The 22,215-nt window shown below is 32.8% G+C and overlaps 6 protein-coding genes across 8 annotated transcripts; 4 read left to right on the forward strand and 2 right to left on the reverse strand.

Annotated features, from left to right (window-relative positions):
* The first annotated feature begins 1,611 nt into the window (after window positions 1–1,611).
* LOC108563637 (UDP-xylose and UDP-N-acetylglucosamine transporter-like) lies at window positions 1,612–3,731 on the forward strand. 2 transcript variants are annotated; one of them, XM_017922374.1, is made up of 6 exons: window positions 1,612–1,726; window positions 1,843–2,041; window positions 2,101–2,317; window positions 2,378–2,512; window positions 2,572–2,757; window positions 2,820–3,731. In XM_017922374.1, the coding sequence occupies exons 2-6, from the start codon at window positions 1,959–1,961 to the stop codon at window positions 3,207–3,209; spliced, it is 1,011 nt and encodes a 336-aa protein (XP_017777863.1). In that variant the 5' UTR covers window positions 1,612–1,726; window positions 1,843–1,958; the 3' UTR covers window positions 3,210–3,731. The 2 variants fall into 2 exon arrangements, with proteins under 2 accessions (XP_017777863.1, XP_017777862.1); XM_017922373.1 differs by lacking the exon at window positions 1,612–1,726 and having other exon boundaries at window positions 1,733–2,041.
* LOC108563636 (RUN domain-containing protein 1) lies at window positions 3,568–6,129 on the reverse strand. Its single transcript, XM_017922372.1, has 5 exons — window positions 5,377–6,129; window positions 4,554–5,318; window positions 3,936–4,445; window positions 3,791–3,885; window positions 3,568–3,677 (listed from the first exon to the last, which is right to left on the reverse strand). The coding sequence occupies exons 1-5, from the start codon at window positions 5,517–5,519 to the stop codon at window positions 3,568–3,570; spliced, it is 1,623 nt and encodes a 540-aa protein (XP_017777861.1). The 5' UTR covers window positions 5,520–6,129.
* Window positions 6,130–6,797: 668 nt separating this feature from the next.
* Window positions 6,798–9,491, forward strand: LOC108563633. The gene is made up of 6 exons (XM_017922370.1): window positions 6,798–7,368; window positions 7,430–7,932; window positions 8,108–8,319; window positions 8,483–8,687; window positions 8,747–8,888; window positions 8,950–9,491. The coding sequence occupies exons 1-6, from the start codon at window positions 7,264–7,266 to the stop codon at window positions 9,322–9,324; spliced, it is 1,542 nt and encodes a 513-aa protein (XP_017777859.1). The 5' UTR covers window positions 6,798–7,263; the 3' UTR covers window positions 9,325–9,491.
* A 281-nt stretch (window positions 9,492–9,772) lies between these two features.
* On the reverse strand, window positions 9,773–16,944 carry LOC108563640 (antichymotrypsin-2-like). Of its 2 annotated transcripts, none has more exons than XM_017922377.1 (8): window positions 16,896–16,944; window positions 13,163–13,263; window positions 12,913–13,104; window positions 12,641–12,854; window positions 12,368–12,585; window positions 12,106–12,312; window positions 11,903–12,041; window positions 9,773–9,981 (listed from the first exon to the last, which is right to left on the reverse strand). In XM_017922377.1, the coding sequence occupies exons 1-8, from the start codon at window positions 16,912–16,914 to the stop codon at window positions 9,830–9,832; spliced, it is 1,242 nt and encodes a 413-aa protein (XP_017777866.1). In that variant the 5' UTR covers window positions 16,915–16,944; the 3' UTR covers window positions 9,773–9,829. The 2 variants fall into 2 exon arrangements, with proteins under 2 accessions (XP_017777866.1, XP_017777865.1); XM_017922376.1 differs by lacking the exon at window positions 16,896–16,944 and adding an exon at window positions 13,475–13,980.
* LOC108563638 (adenosine 3'-phospho 5'-phosphosulfate transporter 1-like) lies at window positions 16,911–18,628 on the forward strand. The gene is made up of 6 exons (XM_017922375.1): window positions 16,911–17,018; window positions 17,070–17,269; window positions 17,320–17,513; window positions 17,606–17,830; window positions 17,883–18,030; window positions 18,090–18,628. The coding sequence occupies exons 1-6, from the start codon at window positions 16,996–16,998 to the stop codon at window positions 18,596–18,598; spliced, it is 1,299 nt and encodes a 432-aa protein (XP_017777864.1). The 5' UTR covers window positions 16,911–16,995; the 3' UTR covers window positions 18,599–18,628.
* Window positions 18,629–19,197: 569 nt separating this feature from the next.
* On the forward strand, window positions 19,198–20,302 carry LOC108563634. The gene is made up of 2 exons (XM_017922371.1): window positions 19,198–19,520; window positions 19,572–20,302. Exons 1-2 carry the CDS (start codon window positions 19,451–19,453, stop codon window positions 19,961–19,963), a joined length of 462 nt encoding a protein of 153 aa, XP_017777860.1. The 5' UTR covers window positions 19,198–19,450; the 3' UTR covers window positions 19,964–20,302.
* The last annotated feature ends 1,913 nt before the right edge of the window (window positions 20,303–22,215 follow it).

A 22,215-nucleotide genomic window follows, 5' to 3' on the forward strand; every position in this document is an offset into this window, starting at 1 on the left:
GTGTAAGTTAATGAAATGATTGCTAATAATAGCTTATAGTAGTTAGTTGTTTTGAAATTAAAACATGACGCAATATTGATTTCTCTGTTAATTTTCCAAATATAATTACTTGTGCCATAGTTGCAACATTCGGGAATAAACAAACATATTGAAATTTCAATTCACATCCATTTAACCGGTTTTGCTATCTAGAAATTCATAAATTATAAATGTTGTTGTAGTTACTTTTACAGCAACACTCACTAGTTTTTTCGATGAACAAAGAAAAAATCTTTTACATAAACTTATATGACAAAACATCTAGAATAAAATACATTTGTTTCATATGAAAAATTTGGTCATATATCTATTATGATTAAGGCTAATGACTATAACAGTTGATGGCTCAAAAAAATATGTTTCCTATTCTTGAAACTTGCTTTTAATGTAAGAAATAACACAGCATCAAGCACATGACGATGTCCGAGAATTTTAATAACAATTATTAATAATAGTAACTGTAAATGTTTGTTTTTTCTCCTAACTGGCCATTGACTACGAAGAGCTTCATCCGTGAGTATTGGTTTAGTGTTTGTCTTGTTTAGTGGCATTCATTTATTTTCACACAGGTATTATTACTTAACAAATTCATATTTATTTAAACAAACCACAAACTTAATTCGTGTTCTCATAATGTATTTATTTGCTATAACTAATCTAAAAGGGAACAATATTTTTACTGATAATAACACATTTTTATATTGAGTTATATTAATAACGGTATTTTTTTATATTTTCCAAGGTCAATATGCCATCAACCTTCAGCTAGATCTATTAATACATAAGATGATACTTGTAAATTTATAAATGTAAGAGTAACATTTTTTTTTTTGATTTAAGGATTAGTCGAACAATAAATTACATCTGTACTTTGCACAGACTAAATCAGGAAATGGTTAACCATTGTTATCATATATTATCGAATGATAACAGAGATATATCATAAAAAGAACCACAAGCATATTTTATTATAGCCAGGGCCATGTGGTGCTATGATACAACATTTTGGAAGTCACATTTTATTGATTTTCTCGGAAAGTATAATAGATTGAATTGATCCAAAAGATGCATATGAAAGCTGGATGTTTGGGGAATGTAGCGAGTATGTATGGATGCATTTGGCTATAATTCGCATGAAAAATTAACATTCGAAAAGCATATATGAATTTATCCAAAGGATGCATATTAAAGCTAGATGTTTGGGGAATTTAACAAGTATTTATACATTGCTGTGGTTTAATCCAATTGGCTGTAATTCGCTATTACAACTAGAAATATTTTAAATCTCTTCCGGCCCTATTTCTACCCCTTTCGGGTTTAACAGCCACCACAATTTTTTGTTGGTTTTTGGGAATTGAACCAACGACTTTTCGTATCAGATTTTCATGATACAGACGACCTTAGCCACACGAACTAGAAATAATACCAATAAATATCATTGTTATAATATTTTGTAGATAAATACACCTAGAGACATCTGTTTTTTAGCAAATTTTCAATAAATTTTCGAAAGTTTTCCATTGGTATCACTGACATTTTCAAAACAAGCTCCGTCTCTTTTTTCGCTTCGTTTAAATTTTCTACATAACCTCGTTGTATAAGCGCCGGATCTTCTTCATCAAAACAATAATATATAGTGATTTATATTGTCCTTGAATAACCAGCTATTTAATTAATAGACCAAATAGTAAGAATCATCTCTGGCTTGTAGCTCGTTGCTGAGTTCAAGGCTTTTGTACTTTTGAGAAAACAAACATAAACAGTTCAGTTGTGCTTATTCTCTAACTAGTGTTTATTTTCTAGGGAAAACATTGACAACGACCCGGTATGACGTGTTAATAGATATAACATAGTATAATACAAAGTGTCTGTGATAAGACACATATATAAAATTTTATATATATACATAAGTAGGGAAGATGAATTCTAAAGCAGTATTTGCTATTTTAATGGTCTACATTGGCTGTGGGCTAAACAATGTATTTCTAGAGTACCTAGTCAGGTAATATTTCTAATTCTAATTGGAATTCTTCAAAAATTAAATTAATATTGTTTATGCAGATCGGATCCAGGATGTGGACACTTGATCACATTTCTGCAGTTCCTCTTTATTGCAATTCATGGATTTATTATGACATCCAAGTTTGGAACAGTTCAGCCTAAGATTGGTATGACAGCCTACTTCAAACTAGTCGTATTCTTTTTTATTACTAGTGTATTTAATAACTGGGCATTTAGCTTCAACATCCCTGTACCACTGCACATGATATTCAGAGCGGTAAGATTTAGTTAATATTAATTAATCAATATCTATAATAAATATTAAATAAATCTGCAGGGATCTCTAATTGCCAATATGATTATGGGCATCATCATACTGAAGAAGAAGTATGCTGCCTCTAAATTTATCTCAGTTGCAATGATTACTGCTGGCATTATTATTTGCACATTCATTTCAAGCAACACACCTACTGTAAGTTATAATTATATTTATATTAGGAGATTGATTGAGAATAACAATTATCTTTTTAGGTTTGCAACAATTGTGATGAGACAGCTAAAATTCAATCAACAGAAGATTCTAATGATTTTTTCTGGTGGATTGTGGGCATTGTCATCTTAACTTTAGCACTATTACTCTCAGCAAGGATGGGAATATTCCAGGAATCACTGTACAAAGAACATGGCAAGCATCCAAGTGAAGCTCTTTATTATACTGTAATACATATAAATGCGATTGTTAGTTGTTCACATTTAATAATGAATTTGCTTTCTTTCAGCATCTTCTGTCACTTCCGTTGTTCGTGTTTTACGCTCCCAGTATTTACGAGCACTTTGGTGTAATGATTGGCAGCGAACCATACCAGGTACCCATGCTAGGCATCACTATTCCTCTGCTAGTCGTCTATATGGTCGGTAATGTGTTGACTCAATATTTATGTATTAGCTCCGTATATGTATTAACTACCGAATGCACCTCTTTAACTGTGACTCTGGTAGTGACTTTGAGAAAATTCTTGTCATTGATTTTTTCCATAGTCTATTTCAACAATCCCTTCACTGTTGGCCATTGGTTCGGCACAGCTCTCGTATTTGTAGGCACTTTAATATTCACAGAGGTGTTCCAGAAAGCCTCACAGTCGATTGCCAAGAAGCAAAAGACAAACTAAACCAAATCGCTTTATTTATTGTCTTTAAAATAAATTAGTCACATAAAACGGAACGAAAAGAAAAACCAAAAAAAAATACAAAATAAAGACATATATATATATATTATATCACAGTATAAAGAAACGAAATACCAAAAGAAACATGTTTTTTTAAATATCAACGACTAGTATTCAAAAATAATACAAAAAAATATTTTATAGTGTATTACCTAGCATTGGTGGGTAAACTTTTAAATTGTATAATTATTGAAATTGTCTGTCAGCTTGTTAGTCGTGTGTTAAGGTTTAATGTATTGGAAAAAGTATAATAGTTATGCCGCTGAAAATGAGAACGTATTAAAAAGGCATAGAGCCTGTCTCAAGTGAATACGTCTTTGATATTCTGGAACTGGCGAATAGCCAAGTCGACGGGCAGGTCGAATTTGTATTTACTTAACGTATCCAAGCTTTGTAATCCATCTTGGAACCCTGCAAGGAATCAAAAAACACAATTAGAAATATATGAGTTACTGTTGTTCATTATTTGTCACACGCGATTCGTGTGTTGTTTTCTTTTATCACATTCCCACTTTATAATATACCTGTTTTCATGGTATAACTCCAAGGCTGATAGTGCATGTTTATCAGCTGTCTGCATTGGAATATCAAACTTAACCAGGTAACAAGTTTATTGGCACTGAAATTACGAGTTTTGTTATCATTGCTGCAAGTGTACGTGCGACTTACTTTAATGCGGCACAGATAAAGGCTTTGAAATGAGAGTCGTAGCTACGTTTGTAAGGCGAATGCGTGGATATGATGCTTCCTATAGCGCACAGCATATTTTGCTTGTTGGATGTGGCGGAGGCGCCGGCTATATCCAGGTTGAAACTCTGAGAAAGCTTCCTGGCCGGCGTCGCGTTGAAGCGCTCTCCGTTCTTCAATTCATAGTAGTTGAGGATGATCTCCCAAGCATGCACCAGAGTGTGGCTTTGACTGGGTCTGCGCGCGAAGCATCCAATAAAAGGCACCAAACTGTGATTCTGGTCGACCGCCAAGGCCCCGTGCTGGATTAGGTCTCTGATGCTTGTAGCCAGGTACTTCCGCACGGCGGTTGTCACCTGGACGTTGCACAGGACAGTCGGCGATTCGTTGTCACTGCAGTAATCGCCCTGCTGCGAATAGGGGTTCGATTCCGTGGCTTTGATCAGTTCTTTCACCCGTGCTATAGACAGTTCCAAGCGCGCGCGCAAATCCCTGCGATCGGCGGAATGGAAAACAAAGAAAAGAGAAAGAAAGAATGCAGCATGCATCATAATGGTCAACTCATGGAAATGCATTTTTGCAACTTGACACCGTTCTTACCCGTAATGATTGACCTTCATGGTTCTTTTAAGATCGTTCTTTTTAAAGCGCTGGGTGCCGCAGCCGAGCTGCAGCAGGGCGAACATTTGTAGTATCTCGGCGGTTCTCTGCACGATTCCTGCGGTATCGTTCTTAAACTGCTTCTGGACTGTATGCAGCGAGCAGCCACAAGAGCACTTGGCGCCCTTTGCATCTGCTTGCAGATAACTGATGAAACGCTCGAGATCAGCGACTTGCGTCTTCAGCTGTGTTACTAGGTGCTCCTTCATCTTCAGCGGATTTACCAACTGACCGAGCGCCACGTCTACCTGCTGCTTCACGTTTTCTGGCGTTAATTGATGGTACATGTCCTCGTCCAACTCTAAATTCATCCTATCCTTTAGTTCCCTGAGTATCACCCTTTGACGCTCCAATATTATATCTTGCGGTACACCTGCCTGTCCGCTTTCGAATGCATACTGCTCCAATTCGTGCAGTTGATCTTTTAGTTTATCAATCAACTCCTGCTGCTGCGCTCGTCGCAGCAACACTGCCTCCCCCAAGTTGGTCTCATTGAATTTATCTTTCACTGAACTGATGTCTGGTATTCCGCGGAACGCGAACTCCTCCAGCGACTTCAGCAGCTCCTCTTTGTCCTCGATAGGTGCCTCCACGATTTGGTGCAAGCGCAGCTGCACTTGAGCGAAGTGCGTTGTTAAGGCAAACAGAGATGAACTTAGCAGATCCTGCTCCTCTTCCAAGTTCTTATACCTCTCAAAGTGTACACTGAAATGTGAATACATAAGCAATGTTTTGAAGAAATTACATTTAGTTATAAATTTACCAAGAGTGATCACTGCATAAACTGTCAAACCTCTTCGACAAGCTGAACTCTTCATGCTGGTCATTCGGAGCACCCAGGGGATCCCACCTCTCACCAGTTGGCTGATCTTCAGATGAATGCTCAGAGCAAACTAACTCATCCATTTCTAGCAAGAACAGGCACTTCAATTAACTGCAGCTGATGGGCAGCCACAGATTGTCTTTACCAAAAAGTATATAAACTAAAACGACCAAATAAAGGAATCAAAAAATCGTCCAAACAATTAGCTTATCACAGACGCGCGTCGCTCTTGAGCGTACTTCCCACAATATTAAACATTTCCATATTGTGTTGATAAAAACGTATTTTAGATTACTACATTGGCGGTGGAAATGCGCACGCGTTTGTTGCCGCCGTCGCCGCGTTGCCCTCTTCAACTGGAAGAAAACGTCGAAATGGAACGGCGGTTTTCATGTGCAAGCGCATTCCTTCGACCACATTTTCCGACTAATTAGAATCCCCGTGCGTTTCTATTCCGGGCTCCAATTAATGCGCAAATTGCAGTCTACTTTGAATCTCGGCGCCCCTTCACCGCTTTCTCCTAATTAAATACTATTCCTATTCATCCATGATCTTTACCGCCAACAGTTTGAATCTCCGCCGCCCCCGGTTGACGTCACGGTTGGTAGGTATCATGATCCGCCTGTAATTTTAGAAAGATAATGAAAAAACAATATGGCTACTTCTGAAAGGATAAAATATTTTACTCTGAAACATCCACATTTAAATACTTCAGCTTATACAAAATTTAATTCTATTAATTAACAATATGATTTAATCATGATAAAATCATATTTCTCTTAATCAATATTGGTTGCATTTACCTAAAAAGCTATTTATGAGAAATTAACGTGTATTAATAAAACAATATTTTTGTTTAAATAATACTATACTAATGTTTACAGACTTAAATTCTTACTAAGATTATGTATAATAAAAGAGTGTAAATATTTTTTTAGTGCAGTTTAAAAGATAACAAATATACATAGAAAATATATTTAGAATGAATATAATAACTTATTTTAGAAGCACGCAAATCAATAATTGTATATCAAATAATTTATGTTTACTACTAATAACATTTATTATAAAGGGTTGAGTTACAATTATTTCATTTTTTTATTACACATTTCATGTTTATATTTGTTTATAACTAAGAAATTTTACTTTTATTTGTTCATATTCTTATACTGTTCTTTTATCTACTCTGAAAGTGAAAGGAAATATTTAATTTAGTGCGTATCTAATTAATATTTAATATACAATGAAACATTTAAAATTTTGTTTAAAAATAATATTAAACTTTTGATCAATATTTTTATTTAATTTTCAAAATAATTATAGGAAACTGTATTTTTGGGATGAGGAAATACAGTTATGTTAAAAGTCGGTTTATCTGTCAAATAATTGCAAATGGCGTGTTCAGTATAATAGTGGATAGTTAAAAGTTGCCTATATTGATATGTTCAAACTACCGGCAAATCCTTAGTCGTGAATCGACGTCATCCTAGCTGATCCTAGCATGAGATTATTGACTAATCAAATTGGATTTGATGCCGTTTCGTTGGCCGTTAAGTTGGCAACCGTGCCAATTTATGTCTTCATTGTATTGTTTAGAAACAATGTTTATATGAAATATTTAAATTAATTAAAAAATGACTTTCTCCTGACGAAGTGCGAGTTTATATGTCGATATAACCGAAAGTGAAGTACACATAGGCATATGTAACAGTTGCAGCATGAGCCGAAATCTGCGCTTTCCGAAGTTCCATACAATGTGGAACATAAGTTGAAACAGAAGATGCCTTTTCAAAGAACCTATTTTCGTATATATTTTCTATTTTTGATATGGCTGAGCAATCTATTGCACAGAGTAGGCAGTTTGGGAATCCAGTTTTCCGTGAGATCCACAAAAACACTTGGCTCAAGAGGTTGCCTCCTGAATCTAAGAAGGTATGTCTTGTTCGTTACCTTTAATTTCACTTTCTGTTGCACATAATTCTTTGTATTTCAGAAGAAGGAGAGAGTCTGGGTGGTGTTCTGTATACATGATGACACAGATGCATTTCTAGAAATTTACTTGGACAATAAGACAGCTGTGTTGCATAAACCGGAATGGTTTTTCTGCTTGAATAATACTCAGCATGTTTCTCCAACAATCTGTGCTCAGGAACAGGATTATGAATTTGTGATAACTTTAAGTAATGAGGTGGTTAGATTGGCAGCTCCTTCTTGGGAGGCTATGCTTGACTGGGTGGAAAGTCTAAGAGGGAAACTATATGAATTGAAGATTTTGACTCCTAAAGAGAATCTCTACAGCAAGTTACCTGAAACCAGATCAATACCATTGCTGTCCACTCGTGATCCAACGTCACCTTTACCATTGCCACCATCTCTTAATAATACTGTTCCTCGTGATCCAACATCACCTTTACCACCACCACCTGCTGTGCCTCCAGCACTGCTTCCTGGCATAGAACCAATTGCAGAAAGGTCTTTAACACCCAATCTAACTAGGTTGGTATTTTCATATAATTAGACCATATTTTTAAGAACATTTATATTGTTATTAGCAAATGTTCAAATAAATAATAACTACATAAACTGCAATATAACACTATCAAAAAAAAAATCTGCCCGGCTAACGACTGTTCAAAATTGTTTTTGATGAAGTATATATGTTTTGTTATAGACGACATACGGCACTGCAAAGGGGATTATCGTTACCGGAGACTTCAATGCGTTCTGAGAGTGCAAATAACATCACTATAGTTCACGTAGAAGTTTCTCAGCCAAACGTCTTTAATTATGAAAACATATCAAATGTGCTCCAATCTCAGAGTTCTTCTACAGCTGAAGCTTCAAATAGTTATGAAAGGCTGTTCCAACTACAACAATCTCCAGGTTTGTCTGTTATTATCAACTTGTGATTATTATTTTTTTTTAATTTACGAAAAGTTATTGATATTATGTGATATTATGTAAAGGTTTGCGATTTGTATATTAAATTTACAATAAACAGAAATAGAAAATCTATTATAAATAATAAACAAAATAAATATTACAGGTCCATCCAATCGGGCAAGTAGAAGTCAGAGGCCCCCTGCAGCTAATTCTGGCAGATTAGTAGCAGTTCCAGAACCATTGACGTTACGTGAACATCAAGTGAAGCAGCTACAAAAGGAGATGAAGCACCCAGGCGGGGTGCGGTTATTGTTACGCAAAAATTGCATTAGTTCAATTGCTCTTGTTGATGCTAACACATCGGTCTGGTAAGTCAAAAGCCGCAATGTCCATAGTAGTATTTCCGTTGTAATATTTCACCTAACAGGGTCTGCGGGTGGAAGCAAAAGGAGAATCCGATGTTATATAATGCTCTGCACATCGGTGATCAATTGTTGACTATTGAAGGGATCACCGTGAAATCCTCGAATGATGCTCACAAGATCCTACGATCGATTAGCAGTATTTATGTAAATTCAAGGTGGATAAATACGTAAACCGACTGTTTTGACTGACTTTCGATTGTTTTAGGTCCATATTGTAATAAAACGTGTGCCCCATGGACAAGTGTTTGTGATACATAGGGATGTTGAAGGGCAGCCACTGGGTATTATCCAAGAGGGTAATACGGCTGTGATCGCGAATGTGGAGGGTGGAAGTCTTGTCGCAAGGCAAGGACTCTCGACTCATGCCCAAACGTGCGATGGCCAGTCCTTCACAAATTGGGTGCTGACTGAAATCAACGGGCGTCCATTAAATTTATTTTTCAAAGAAAGTCAAGTCAAAGACCGTCTGAATGCAGTCGGACGTGATATCTCGATACTAGTGCAACCATTAGATTTAATAAAGCAGCTCAAGAAGCAGCTGAAGTCTTTGAAAAACTACAAGGACTACATTTTACAGTAATCGTGCAACTATTTATATCCATGTATATACAACCTATCTATACATATATATATACACACTCACACACATATATATGTATATATATATACATATACATATTCCTTGGATGAAACAAAAAGACTAATTTTTATATAAATATTATATAACACTGTGAAGGCCTTTAAGAATGATTGTCATCGTCGTATATTAGTATTATTTTTATTACTATTATAATTTTTTATTCAATTTTTGTTAATTGTGTTTAATAGTATTAACTTTATTATATTTTCTACTATTAAATATATGTATTTCTATTTTTTTTTTGAGAATTACTTTCCTTTTGGTTAATAGTAATAGTTATTTGTAATTGGAATAAGAAGAGAAAAAAAACATGAATAATTATTTATCATATGTTTTTTTTTTATTAAATTAATTAATTAGTAACGGGTAACTTATTATTATCATTATAAAGTAGGAACTAAATTATATGGAAGAAAAAAAAAGTGGAGAAATAAGCTTTTGCAATTTAATTTCCTGTACACTTGTCGCAGATCCCGTTGGGATTGCTAACTTTGCCGGCGAATATGATGCTTCTTGTTGACTTGTCGACAATGAAGAATGCGAATGGTTTATTCGCCGAGATCTTGGGTTGCGTTGTTTTGTATACAATGGATGCTCCTGAAATTGAAAAAGAAAACAAAATAATGTACAATGTTCTTTAACGTTTGTGTTTTAACACAACATTTAAATTATTTTTTTTTTATAAATTTAAGTTAAACTACTTTCAACAATGGCAATACTTTAAGTGATTAAGTAATTCATTTGCAATAAACTTAGTTTTTACGTTTTATTTGTATTAAAACTCTGGGTATTTTCAAATTCCCCTCATGGTTAATGGGATGTTTATTTAACCTTGTGAAATACTAAGCTAATATTTAAGATCACCTAATATAAATATAGACCTGCCAATCAAAACGATTATATAAAATTCTTAACTTCCTTCGTAAACAATTGTTTATCTAAATGGTGAAAACACTTCCGGTGTTTGTGTCAATTACCATGCAAAAACAAAATATATCAAAAACGATAAGTCTTAAATAAATTATATAAAAAGTAAAGAAATAATTTTAAATTAAATAATATATTGAAATCGTGAGAAATTATTCCTAATTTATTATGTATATATAATTATAATAAAGAGAGATATGCACATAGAGTTGATCTTACTCAACTTGTTTTTAGTATAGTATAAAAAGACTGGACTGAAGTAAATTTTTGTGGGTTATGAAAATAATTTTAATTATAAATGAAAACTAATGTGTCCATTCTGGTATTAGCATAGTAAAAACATGTATTTTGCATTAGATAATTTACAGTTAGCCTAAATTATTTTTTGGTTACGAAACGATATCCTGTTATGAATAAATAAAACAGAAAGTATAAATGTGCAGTTGTCATTATTTTACAATTCTATTGTAATTATTTTTTTGGTAAGACATATATGATTAATTCACTATGACCTTTGTGTCACGTTGACATTAAATTGACCTTTGTTTTTGTTATAACATATAATTTAAAGTCTATACTACTTTGATGGATAATTATTACATTTATAACTAATGTATGTATATCTAATATCCAGATAAAATATCACATCAGTTTTTCATTTGTTCGGCTGTCTTTAAATTGACTTTAATTGCTTTTTTATGCTGAAATCATATTGCTCTTATTTCGTCTTAAATCGTCTCTATAGAGAAATACCAAGAACGTAAGCATTCACATAATAATGAAAATATTTAATGGATGGATAAAACACTTTACATTTAACGATGAGTGTCTGTTGCCATTGTTGATTAGATGTAGACCCGAGGGTATTCAGTAGATTTGCAATGAAATAGATAAAACAACCTTCGGGGAAAACGCGAAAATGGCAACGAAAACCCATTTCAGTCAAATTTCTTGACCTTGACCATGGCTCGTGGAATCGAATTACATTGACGTTTCATTTTCTTGAGGTGTACCCTGATTATACATTTGCTAATCACCGTAATTTCCTAAACCAAATAGATTTAAATATATATTTATAGAATAGTTAAGATGCAATTATAGTTTATAAAAATTCACATTATTTAAGTTATTTCTTTGCGTGAAAGAATCCGATTGTATTGCCGACCTTCGCCCAAATACAAATTGTTTTGAGTGTTACACTCGGTATATGCATATTGAACCTTTAGTATTTTTCCACGAAAAGCATTGTTTCATTGCTGCTAAGCATTGTTTACGATTTTCGAATAGTTAACATTATTTTCGGTGACCTAATATTCTTTCGCGATTATCTATACACTGTTTGCAAAAGACCTTGCGATGAAATTCGGGCTGCAACGCCAGGCCTTGACTTGTGGATTACAAAACAGCATTTTTCTATTTTGTTTTTTTCCACTCTTTTTTTTCTGTTGCTTATCCACCGGACACACTATATACATACTAACAGAGCGAAGAGAAATCGACGCGATTAATGAACCAGCCTCAAAACCGCAGGAAATGCATCCTGTCCATTATTGCATCATCGCGAAACAAATTGTTGTAATAAAAAGTTTACCTGCAGCGGCCGCGGCGATGGTGCCTTCCTCGTCGACATCAATGACTGCCTTTTGAAGGACTCGCGATAGGTACAAGTACTGCGGGAATATCCCAAGAAGGTCAGCCTTCTCAGAGTTGAACACTTCGTTGATGCCCATCTGTATAAACAAAACAAATCTGTGTAATTTGCGTCAATCGAATATTATCGTATTTATTCATTACTTTATTGAGGACTCCGTTTAAGTTCAGTTCTGATTCTATCTTAAATTTGGGCAGGTATACATCAACCTCTTCTTCGCTGAATTCCTTTTGCACTCTATCCAAGGTGTTCAAAAGCTCGCTAACTGGTCTACTAGCGATGGCTCGTAGTACTGTAAGCAGTTTAACACCTTTTCTAGGAACGATTACAATCATCGATACTTTATCGCTCTGAAACAGTTGATTTATTACATATCATTAGCGTTATTTTTTTTTGACGTCATACGTTTCCATAAGGTAGTTCTACGGCATGAGCATTCAAGTAGCTGACTAAAGTATAAGGAAATGGTCCGGACTGGTACATCATCTGGACCCGGCCTATGCTGTTACCTGCATCGTTGTAGAAGGTTTCCGGCTTAGTTTGAGCAGAATCGAACCGGTATCGCCACTGACCCTTGAAGAACAATGCGCTGGTCATGAAGATGGCGGCATCGGCAACGTCAGCTGCGAATCGTTAGATTTAGTAACGATTAATTAGTAGTATAAAAACGTATAGTACCGGCATTGACGAAGTTCGGGATCCTGTTCTGCGTCGCCCTGGAAATGTAATTGTTGATCGTGTTCACTGCGCCCCTAGAATTGCGAAAATCCACTGGTATTACATCCACTCCGTAGGTGGATTGCGATACTGCTTGGAAGGTCGTATTCAGTGGGAACTCGTTGGTGGTGAAGATCGCGTTCGTGATGTCCAGAGTGACTCCATCGGCGTTACGCTAAATAGTTTATTAGTTATGAATAATCGAAATGATGTTTAGGCTATACACTACTTACTTTTAAATCGCTTGAGAGGGCTCTGAAATTATTGCGGAAAACGGATTTGTCTGCGGCTGGGATCCCCAGGCTGTTTTCTAGCTCTCTGAGAGTGTTTTTGTTGGCCCCTTCTGAGATGATCGTCAGTAACGTCCATATCGTGAATGGAGACAGCGCAATATTCAAATTGTCTCCAGCAGCTTCGGCTGTTTGCTAGTTGTTAAAATGTCAGTCTTAAATTTAAATCTTGTTTCAATCGTTTTGTACTTACGGTCAGTAGTTTCAGGGCGAATTGGTCCAGTCCCGAGGACACTGTCTCGATGCCATTCTGAGCATTTGCCAAGTAAAGCACAAAGCTAACCAGGAGGAAGGCTGTAAAGTGGTAATAATTCGTCATAAGTTGTGATTAGTAGAGCACGTTGTGTATGAATATGCGTCCGTTAACGCGATATAATGAATAAATAAACATTTCTTAGCCACTTCGATAAGCTGTCCGCATAATTCTCTGTTCGCGGGAATTGCTTGCATTTCACTCGTCGTGACCTTAAAATGAATGTACATAGTAGATATAGCCTTTACTCACATGCCTTCCAATAGTCGACCATTTCTAACGAAAACGATATTTCGGACCTACACGAAATATCGCCCGACCTCAACACACAATGGAATCAATATCTTTTCCCGACGGCGCGACTCTAACTTGTAAAACAAGTTTTAATTTGTTACTTGCACGGATTTATATTTGTTGACCTTAGTCAAGTCCGCCTCCAATCCCGCGTATGTAAATAAATATTATATATATTTATAAATATATAATTTCCAAACACAGTTTCTTGCGTGCGCGTCAACTAACTAACTGATCCTTACTTTTTCTCCCACGCGACTTATATATTTGTAAATATTCCTAAAACGGTTTTCAAACAGAACAAAATAAAAGGTGGTACAACAGGCGAAACGGAGCGATGGAGAGGATACGTGTCACGACTATTTTGTGCGGGGTAGCTCGTGCGGGAAAACCCATGGCACAAATAAAGAAAATAATAATCGACTCAAACAAAACCGTAATTGTTTCGTTAAACTTGTTCCCTCCAATCCACTTCCTCCATACCACCACATGCTTGCATCTCGCTGGTATTTCCATGGCGTTCTACTACGATTCGTGTAGAATGGAGGTGGCGGCGGTGGAGGAGGAGGAGAAGGCTCTGTCTGCGGCTCCTCGTCACAGTGACTTCACTGCGCGTTTCTCGAAACAGTGATCAACGATTGTATTGTATTTTATTTTATTTTTTCCACTATACAGGATCTTACGAATTTTCCCACGCCCCCATACTACGAAATACCAACGTGATCTCGTCTTCAATTCAATCTTATACAAGAACCGCTCTTCAAATCTAACAGGAACCACAATTTTCATAAAGCTGTAACAATTTTGCACGTGTATGACTCATTTTCGTTCGAGTGCGCTTTTATTGCATTTACATTGCGTTTCCAAATTTCTAGACAGAATGTCTGCCTCTCTCATTACTTATAATCGCATACATTTCTACTTCTAAATCGAGTTCATATTTTCTTATCTATATAACCGAATCGTACGAATTGCATTTCCCATCAAGAAAGGTTGTTTAAGGTCATTTAAACACTGAATCACTCTGTATCAGCAAAGTTTTATTAATAGGTTTTCAATACACCCGAGTAAAGTTGTATAACATAAATCGAGAAAACATTACATGGCAATGCTCTATTCTATTATGCATAATTCTAATAGTAAGTAATTACTATGCATTAATTAAACGCAAATTATTAGTGGGAATTTTCATTGTTACATTCATAAAAAACGGCAATTTTTCATCATACATTATATAAAAACGAAATCAATGAATTTCATTAAATTACAAATATGATTTTTGTTCAACAGGTGAAATCATATTTATCGAATAAAAAATGTATTTCCCCAAAAGTACAAATGTTTTGAAAAGTAACCGAAATTAATAATAATTAAATAAGCCATGGAAACAACTGATCTTTTTGATATAACAATTGGAGAAATTTGCAGTAGTAATAATTTGATTTTTTTTTTTAATTTTTGTTTTTGTATTTTATAATTAATTTCATTCATAAGTTTCAATTACACGAGGAGTAATTATATAATAGACGGCAATACTCTATTTTCCTGTGATACATTCTAATAGTAACGAATAGTAAATTAAATAAACGCCGACAATTATTGATTCATTCATAAAAAAAACTTGTAGTTTTGTTGGTAATAAATGAGTAGAAAATTTCATAAATGATTGCATTCACGCACGACATTCAATAAAAAACAAATCTAAATCATTAATAATATCTTTAAATTGTTTCATTGTAAATACAATTGTAGAAGAAATTTATCCATTCTACAATTGTTTTGACAATTAGTGTTGCCATCTGTTATATTCATTAATTTCTGTCTTTAGAATGTTCATAATTCTTAACAAACAATTTTGTTTCAGTTTTACAGAATTATGAATGATATAATTGTAATTATAGATACAAAGTCTAAATAAAATGTCTCAATGGAATAATTGTTACGCTTGACTAATGTTTAATAAAAAATATATATATATAATATATTATAGGAAATTTCACTTCTAGAGAAATTTGAATTTCCCTCAGTACCTTATGACGCAACTGATTATACTTTACGCAATGGAACATAAATTTGTTATACCATGAGTAATCTACATTATTATATCACTAATATAAACCACAAACTTCATAAAGAAATTAAACAGACAAATTAATTTTGGTTATTTTACGTATTATTGAAGAATTTATTGATTAAAAACAAATTAAAATATTTTTTGGACATCTTTTTTTTTTTGAATAGAATAAATCGAATTTCTTAGGAACCGTGGTTTTTCAGCCTTTAGAAAAAATTTAAAATATTTATTGTAGAAGTCTCCCAGCAATGATTCATTATGTGCACATCCTAGTTTATTATATAACCCATTACATATACTGGAATAACCTAATCTGTTTCTTGAGAATTAAATTAATCTGTTACAAATCAAGATGTACGAAATGTAAATATATAAGTTATTACAGTGGAACCTCGCTTAACGAGCAAAATTGTAAGAAAAATGACTCGTTTAACGAGCGACGTTTTGCATAACGAGTGACGATGAGAAGAGAAGACAACATTTTTAAAACTTGTGTAGACATATTATGTGTATTTTTGAATATGTTTCATTATACGAGTAAAAATCCGGGAACGGATTAAACTCATTAAGCGAGGTTCCACTGTACTGCAGAATATCACTGTCAAAACAAAAGAGAAAACAATCACATTCCAAGGTCAGAACATTCATTTTATCTTATTTTCTACTATATTTATTTCATTTTTGTTTATATACGAATTAATTGAAATTAAGTGAAATTTATTGTAATAATAATGAATTTTATTTTCTATATTAATCTTTATTATTATTATTATTTACACTATATTAATGAAATAATGAAAACAAGGTTAATCTAAACAAAAAAAAAGGAAAGCAAAAAATATTTTTATTATTATCATTGTATGCAGGCGGTTGCGGTGCGGTAAAGTTTATCAACCGGCAAGGATAACGCCTCTACAATTGTTTGGAACAGCAAATTGCGTCGCACTCTAACCTCATACATGTTAATGTATTATTATCATATTTGAATTTGATATAAATATCAAGCTTAACCAAAAGTTTTGCAACTTAGTGTATTTTCCAATTTTTATATTTATTATTTATCTTTACTATATATGTATAATAATCCTGAAATTATAGGAAATACTACTTTTAAGTTATTTAATTATTTTTAGTTAAATAAGTCTTTCACAATGACATAACCAAGTAAAATTTCGTGTTGTTGTCCTGTTTATACAATAACAGTTTTATATAATAAGAATGATTTTGTTAATATGTAAGGGTTGGCTGTAACATTAAGGTTAGAACAAAAGAAAGTGATTTGTGTACATATACGTCTATACATACGTTGTGTTCCAAGCCTCATTCATAAGAAATATAACTGATTTGTACAACTATTTACGTATTATACTTGAAAACTTGATTAGTTAATACTAAGTGATCAGAGATGTCTCCGGAAACAAAAATATTGTAATTGTAAGTAATTGAATAATTTAATTATACTATAATTATTTATTACAGCTCAATATTTGTATCTACGACTTGTTTACTACTATTTATTAATAAAACTATCTACAGTTCAGAGATATTCAGAAATGTATCGCCAGAATATAGCTGGATATTTAATGGTTTTGTCAATTTACTCTGTTATTCTACTATACTTATACCTGGGTACTTAGCATATAGATATTTTAAAAAGATTAACTACTTGGATAAAGCAGGTAATTCACTTTCACATTACCACGTTAAATTTAATATTATTTTAATTTAGTCGGAAACAATTGTATTATTACAATTATACGCAAGTGCTTCCAAGAGGACGTAACCATAGAAAGGATTGTCTCACCTCCACAAACTACATCACATAGAAGTGATTGTGATAATGCATTGCGTCTTTTATTTTACTTTGTATTTCTTCAGATATCTTTGATTTCCTGGAGTGTTCTACAAGAACAAATCACTCATGTAAGTAACATTTAAATATGTGAAAAATGAAGAATATTTTCATTGTAGATGTTAAAAATTATTGTCTTATAATATGTTTGTTTTATTTTTAGGAGTATGTGAATGAGAAGAAAGAAGTTGGCGTATTTAAAGACTCGCAATTTTTAGTGTTCGTTAATAGGATTCTTTCTTTTACTATATCTGGAATTGTCATATGTTTGCGATGGCAACCAAAACATAAGTGTCCTATGTATAAATATGTTTTTTGTTCTTTGTCAAATATTTTAAGTTCTTGGTGTCAATATGAAGCACTCAAATACGTGTCCTTTCTTCATCAAGTACAAATACATTAATGTAAAATTATTTAGTAATAATTTCATTCTGTTTTAGGTACTAGCCAAAGCTGCAAAAACAATCCCTGTTATGATTATGGGTCGAATTGTATCTCGGACGAAGTATGAAAGTTACGAATATATAACAGCGTGCGTCTTATCTGTTGGAATGTTGTTCTTCATGTGCGATACAGGAAATGACAAAGGTTGTTTTCAGTTTCTTAGATATAACAAATTGTTAAATTTGATATCATTTTTGTTTTAGATACCTCCACAACAATAACTACATTCTCTGGAGCAATCCTGCTTTGCTCGTACATAGCGTTTGATAGTTTTACCACAAATTGGCAAGGTGCTCTCTATAACCAATATTACATGACGCCGATCCAGATGATGTGCGCGGTGAACTTCTTTTCCTGCTGTTTTACAGCAGTTTCTTTATTCCAGCAAGGAAGTTTCATTCACTCATTTAATTTTATGATCAAATTTCCAATGTTCATAGTTGACTGTGTTATGTTATCTATTTGTTCTGCGGTCGGACAACTTTTCATTTACAGTACTATAGCAGACTTCGGTCCTTTAGTCTTTGCCATCATTTCTACAATCCGACAAGCTTTCTCTGTAATAATGAGTTGCCTATTATTTCATCACGAGATGCATTCGTTGGGTATATTCGGATTATTCCTTGTGTTTTTCAGTCTTTTATTTAGAATCTATTTTTCTCATAAAAGCAAAGTTTTGCGAAAGTTAGATCAAAAGACATTATTACAGTGATTAGTATAAACTATTATATTATTGACTACAGTGTAAATATAATCGCAGAATTTTCCAAATTTTTGGAATAACATCATTTTTTCTGTTGATTATTTCCTTTAAATATCAATATCAGAAACATCGAGTTATATCAAAGAAAATTCTGTTTATAGCGGTTTATTAACAAGAAATTAAGCAAATAACTCATTCATGAGCTGGCAATGGTTTTTAAATATGGGACAACTGACCAGATTTTAACGCAATGAACTCGAAGATTTTGGAGTTGTACAAACTGTACGTTAATCTCATAAGAGACATAATATTAAGGAAAAAATAGGATCTCATGTTTAGGTGTCGAGACACTATTTAATTCGTTGTCTTCCAAAAAGAAAAGAAAATAAAATTCTTAGGTCAAATTAAAATTGGAAATACATATGTATATTGAAGAATAAATACTATGTTGACTAATTATAAATAAACAGGCTTTTTAATTTTTAGTCTCTTATATCGAATTAAATATATACTATTTATTTGTACAATTATGTCAATTATGTTTGGATGTATTTATTAAGCAAAAAAAAGATTGAAAATAATAAACTTTGAATTTATTATATGCTATTTTTATTATAAGAAAGAAAGTATAACATTAAAAGATAATTTAATATAATAATTAAGTACTGTGAATATGAGAAGGTATAAGATCTTTATTAATTTCACTTCTTTTTAATCACATTCTAACACTGCTTCACGTGGGCTGCAGTGGTTACCATAGTAACGCTGTCATCACTATCCACCAAAGAACTCACCGCACGTCTACCTATTAACCTTGCTACAATCGCTCGATTCTGTGTAAGAAGCTGCAATTATATAAACATGAAAGGCAATAACAAACTAGATAATATATTCCAAGACGATATTCCATTAATTGACGAGGATATTGAAGGTAATGTTCAATAATAACCTAAATAACTCTTAAACTTCATTTCTTCTATAGACAATATTATTAACGATGGTGACGAGTCGGAATCTTCTATAGTCTTTAATAATGAGGATGGTGACGATATTATTGTTGATGATTTTGACGAGCCAGAATCTCCTAATTCTGAAACCATGCGAAATCCAAATTCAGAATCACTTCCTACGACTCGCATATTGGTGTTTAATTCGGTTAAACAAGAGATGGTGTCCAACGATTTTCAGAGGGAGGAAAACAATCGACTACTTTGTCAGGTCCAAGAGCTCCAGACTACTTTGAATGAACTTTCTCAAAGACTTGATCAAGTCAAGAAGAAGAATCTTAGATTAAAATCTGAGAACATATTGTTGGGTCAATATATTGGTACATTGATATCTGCATCAAATGTGTACTCTAATGCTTCTTTATAAGTTAATATCAACAGATTTACAATTTAACTATCTTATATAACTTTATGACTATAGTCTAGTCATTAAATATTAATTGTTTTTATAAAATAATAAGTGTAAACTGATTAACAAATATTTACTACGTTCAGATGTGAATGCAAATTTATAGTTCACATATAATTATTATCTGGTTATTAAGCGTGAGAAGCTTACGAAGGTAACGATGAATGTGGTTATTGAAAGTGTACAAATTCCACTGTTTCGAGTTCTAATATAATTGACTAATGAAAAAGATAATTATTAATAATTAAAGATAAAACATGATTAGGAGTGAAAATTAATGATTGTTATATTATAAAATTCAGCGTTGAATTCTTAATTATAAATGTATATGTAACATATATATTTTTTTATAAACAAACTTAATATAAACAAAATTTATTTTAGAATACTTTAATACAAACAAATATTTTCTGCTTTCAACATATTTTGGTTTCTATTTCAATTATTTAAAATGATAATACCTTTAATATAGTAGTGTTAAAGAATTGTTATGCAAACTAGAATGTAGTTTTGTAGACTCAACTTGTAGAATTGGAAAAATTGACGAATAGTGTCTAACTGGAAGATACAATGTAATAAAGTTATGTTTACGTATATTTCAATAAAAAGATCATTGGAATCTGTTAGTTTTGTTAATTTTTACCATAGCCAAATTGATTAGTATGTACAGTAAAGAAATTAGATATATTTTGATTTTATGTTATATTATATTTGGTCCATTGCCTAATTGTCATGTACCGTAGTTTTCCGATCTTGGACTAGTCCAAGGAGTGAAAATCAATATTGCAAGTAAATACAACGCATGCGTTTATAGTAGTATACCAGTTCCATCAGAATACTCCTGACCTACGATCGTATTAAGAAGTGTTTGTTTATTTCGATATATTGTGAGTGATTAAAGGCATACAAATCGAAAACATGACTATTCCACTACTACGTACCAAAATGGACTCAATCGTATCTAATTTCTCATTGTGTAACATGAGAATTGAGGCGAAAGTAACACTAAGGAAGGATGAAGCTGTTCAGAGAACAGTTCTCGAGGATTTATCAAATGATGCAACAAGAGAAGATTGTTCAAGCTCAGTTGTATCCGAGAACAATGTACAATGGCTGGTCGACAGGATGAAAAACGAATTGGAAGTATGGACCATCTTCGCTAGAGAGATGGGTACTATTGTGGCCATGTTTCAGCGATACAAGGATATAATCGCAGATAATCTCAACAGAGCGGAGAACGAAGACATCCAGGTGGATTTACAAGAATGGTTAACTCAGGTGGATGGTCTACTTGCACTTGCTGGAAGATTGCATGATCTTGTTGTTCACGCCCAATGCCGAATAAACAAGGAATTTACTTACAAGCAATTCGTTGCTCATATGATTATGCAAGATAAATTGTTTGATCACTTCACCGAAAAGTATAAGCTGTTGCTCCAATGCTGCTTCTTGTTCATTGATAATGTCAAACATTCTCTGGATGATGTCTACGCAAATAGATAAATTATCTTATACAGCTTTTAAAGATTACATATTTTATGATATTTTTTATATTTTACTCTTTTAAAGTAAGTCATCTATTTTATATTTTTTACCTAGATTCATATCCTTTTGGCCCAGATTAGGGCCAATGAAAATTATTCTATATATTTACTATATTTTATTTATACATTATTGTATATGTTGTATTAAACTCTAAAACGTAGAAGATTTTAGTATAGAAACTAATATAGAAAATGCTTTATATCAATAGTAAATGAATTAGAATTACGGTATATATTTATTTGCGAAAATAGATTAGTAAAAGTATTAACTAAATATACACATAAATTTCAATGATTACTAACATAATTAGAATAGTTGAATATTGTATTGAAATTTCATGCAAATTTTAATTATATATGTAAAGACTAATATGTAATAATTTTTTTTTTTTGAAGAAAAGACTGCGATTAGTAGCTCTTTGTATATGTATTTGATGTATTTATGTGATAAAATAAAGGTTGCTTCAACTTAACGAACAGATTTTATTGAATTTTTACCGCATCTTAAACAAATTTGTTTTCCCTCAAACTTTTCATTTGTTTCAATTTATTTTTATAAATAAATCATTGTTCTTACTATTATTTTCTTGAATCATTTTACTTAATAATTTATTAACATTTTGAAAACAATAAAATGTCTAATTTTAATATAACACGTAATAATAG

Source organism: Nicrophorus vespilloides, unplaced genomic scaffold (genome assembly GCF_001412225.1).
Source record: "Nicrophorus vespilloides isolate i.1.1-1 unplaced genomic scaffold, Nicve_v1.0, whole genome shotgun sequence".
NCBI classification, from domain to species: Eukaryota; Metazoa; Arthropoda; class Insecta; order Coleoptera; family Silphidae; genus Nicrophorus; species Nicrophorus vespilloides.